At 56.9% G+C, this 3191-nt stretch overlaps 1 protein-coding gene across 1 annotated transcript; it reads right to left on the bottom strand.

The window, feature by feature from the left end:
- Positions 1–332: 332 nt before the first annotated feature.
- LOC115099209 (myb-related transcription factor, partner of profilin-like) lies at positions 333–2264 on the bottom strand. Its single transcript, XM_029616652.1, has 2 exons — positions 1868–2264; positions 333–1183 (listed from the first exon to the last, which is right to left on the bottom strand). Exons 1-2 carry the CDS (start codon positions 2262–2264, stop codon positions 333–335), a joined length of 1248 nt encoding a protein of 415 aa, XP_029472512.1.
- Positions 2265–3191: the final 927 nt, after the last annotated feature.

Raw genomic sequence — 3191 nt, 5'->3', positions numbered from 1 at the left:
CTGTCTGGACAGATCCGGTGGGTGCCTCCTGTACTCCCCCGCTAAGGTGTGTGAGATATTCCTAGCCTGCTGTATCCTACATAATCTGGCAATTGAGAGACACATCCCTGTACCTGAGGATGGACCGGAAAACAGTGAGGAGGAGGAGGAGGACATACAGCTGACCATGGAGGAACTGGACGAAATACATCGCCTGAGCCAAAGGCGGGCAATACGAGAAAGGAACAGTCTCATAGAAAGCCATTTCCGTAGGTAATAAATGTGCATTTATTTACAGGTGACAAATGTGATAGTGAATAAAGAAAATGTAACAACATAAACCCTCTGACAGGTCACTTCTTTGCCCGTCCCCTCCTACGAGCCTCGGAAAGCCGAGACTGGCCCACCCGGGTACTGCGGCGCAGGGGACTCCGGCTACTGCTGACACTGCCCTCAGAGGGCATAGGTGCCTGGGCCACATCTGGGGCATGGCTACATGAGGGAATAGCCAGGGGCAACAGCTCTTCAGCTCGTGGTGGTGGTGGAGGAGGAGGTGGAACAGCAGGTGCAGGCGGGGGTGCCATCCACACATAGCCTGCAGGAGGCTGAGGTGCTGGTGCCACAGGTGGAGGTACCACCTCAGGGGCCCCTGCATGGGCAGGTGGCATCCATGGGTATGGAGGCATCCATGGCCATGGAGCCACTGGTGGCAGGGGCTGTACGGGAGGCGGGGGCTGTACGGGAGGCGGGGGCTGTACGGGAGGCGGGCGCTTAACCAACTCCATCCACACCTCCGTCTGCCGGTCAGTGGCCCGGCAAATGGCTTGGAGGCCCCCCTCAAGGCGCTCATACCCCTCCCTGACAGTGAGACGGAGGGCACTGCCTTCCTGCTGGATTATGTCCGACAGGCCAGAGATGGCATCCAAGATGGCGTTGCCCTGCCGTACAAGTGTCTCTGCCGGCCCGGTAACCTGGTCGGCCTGGGGCTCAGGATGGTCGGACGCACTGCTGTCCTGCTGAACATCAGGTTCCACCTCAGCGAGCGGTTCGTCCGGTTCCTCTCCCTGCTGCTCCTCCTCAGGCTGCTCCACGCGCTGCCGGTCTTCCCCCTCCTCCTCTTCCGAGGAGTCACGGAGCACCTGCAGACGCCGGTACTGGTGTTGGGGCCTAGGGGCAGGTCCGGGTTGCTCATCATCTGGCTCCCCTAAATGGTAAAGCATATGGGTATTAGCACACTGACAATAGGGGTGTGATGTATGTCACTCCATATACACAGGTGGTAGTCATATGGCAGGTGTCAAGACACCTCTGGGGTATCATTAGTGGCTGCCAACCAGACACATGTAGCACCTGCCCTACAACCAGTTCAGGACACAGGAGTGTTCCCAGTGGGCTGCATGGAATGTGGGACCTGTCAGGCCAAACCTAGAACACAGAGCCCTTTTCTATGACCTGCACGTCAACCCTCAACCTAATCAAGACACACTGTTTCTGCACTCCACGACCCCATGACCTGTGCTGTGGTACAGGAAGGTGAAAAGGAAGCAAATAGGGAAGGATGGGAAGGTCGTGCGCACACGTCGTGCGCACAGCCCCCCCCCCTCCCCCTCCGGTGCGCACACGTCCTGCGCACACGTCGTGCGCACAGCCCCCCCTCCGGTGCGCACACGTCCTGCGCACACGTCGTGCGCACAGCCCCCCCTCCCCCCCCTCCGGTGCGCACACGTCCTGCGCACAGCCCCCGTGCGCACAGCCACGGTGCGTGTCTGTGGGGTGGGGGGACGAGGGAGAGCGCAACTTTGCAATGTGGAAAGTAATCAGTACCTATAGGTTACATGACAACATAGGCTGCTCTACTGTGAGATAGGATACGTGTTGGTCTGCATACCTTGCTGCCCTGCACGGCGCATGGAGTCGAGATGGCCAACACCACCCACAGCTGCCTCCGATAGGGTTCCCAGAACCAGCTGCTCCGAGGCTGTGAACGTGATGCGGCTCCTGCCACCTTCAGCAAGTCGCCTGGCCTGCTTCCGCTTTACCACTCGCCGAATGTCCCGCCATTTGTGCATCAGTTCGGCAATACTGCGGTTGTGGTGGAACACCGAATTAACAGTATGCCTGATGCGCCTCCATATTTGTTCCTTGGCGTATGCACCCACCGTACGCGACTGTGGGCCATAGAGCATATCCCTCTGCCTCATGACATGCTCCACCAGCATGTGCACCTCCCCTGGCAAGAAGTTGGGCTTCCTGAGAAGCACAGGTTGTGCCTGTGCCTGAGCCATGGTGAGGATGGCCAGTGAGTAGCCCACCCATCCCTTTAAAGTAACGTCAATTTGTGCGCGGACCTCCCCAGTGGGGCGTAACATATGCGCACAGCTGATCCCATCAACGCAAATACCAAGAACGCGCGTGAATAATTAAAATCCATGCGGATCATGTGCGTGCTGGGTTATTTGGGCGCGCCAGCAATCTATTTTAATAATATATTCGTATTACCTATCTATTTTCATTCAGATATGCGCGTACCTACCTATGGAACAGCTGGGCGTGCAGCCATTACCCAATATAGCCCACATGTGCGTCCTGTTGCAATCCCAAACCCGTAATGACGGTATGGAAGTAGCCCTTTCTGTGACAGCTACATAGCCAGTGCAGTGCAGGTCGGAGAGGCAGGTGAGACGTCGACTACACTAATTAGCGTGCAGAGACGTGTGAGCTCAGCAGCCTACTGAGAATGGCTACTCAATCGGGGCCAGCTGCTAATCAGCACCTCCATCTGAGGGTGGGAACTACTGATTAGCAGCTGGCCCCGAATTGGTTGGCCTTCCCAGTAGGCTGCTGAGCTCACACGTCTCTGCACATACCACTCTATTCCTGCGTATGCCGACTTCAGAGGGATATGTTGTAGGTAAGGTCGCTTTACCGGAGTGTTGGAGGGGGGTTCACTGGTGTTATTCGTGGCTACTTCACTAGGGGGACAATCGCTGTCTAACGTGTGTAGTCGGCTTCTCACCAGCCTCTCGGATCTGCAATGCACTGGCTTCATTGGTGTTCATGCTGAATGTCAGTGCATTGTGCGCCCACTATAGCAGGGCTACGACCAGCTTAAAGAACCGTCACATAGACTAGCGGCCAACTCCTAAGGCGACCGTACCTAGTACGGTCTACGGGCTCTGCGCACATGTCCGCTAGAGTCTATGGGCTGGCGA

This window comes from Rhinatrema bivittatum, chromosome 1 (assembly GCF_901001135.1).
Source record: "Rhinatrema bivittatum chromosome 1, aRhiBiv1.1, whole genome shotgun sequence".
Taxonomy (NCBI): Eukaryota; Metazoa; Chordata; class Amphibia; order Gymnophiona; family Rhinatrematidae; genus Rhinatrema; species Rhinatrema bivittatum.
The sequence above is the reverse complement of the archived record's forward strand: the minus strand, read 5'-3'. Positions and strand labels throughout refer to the sequence as shown.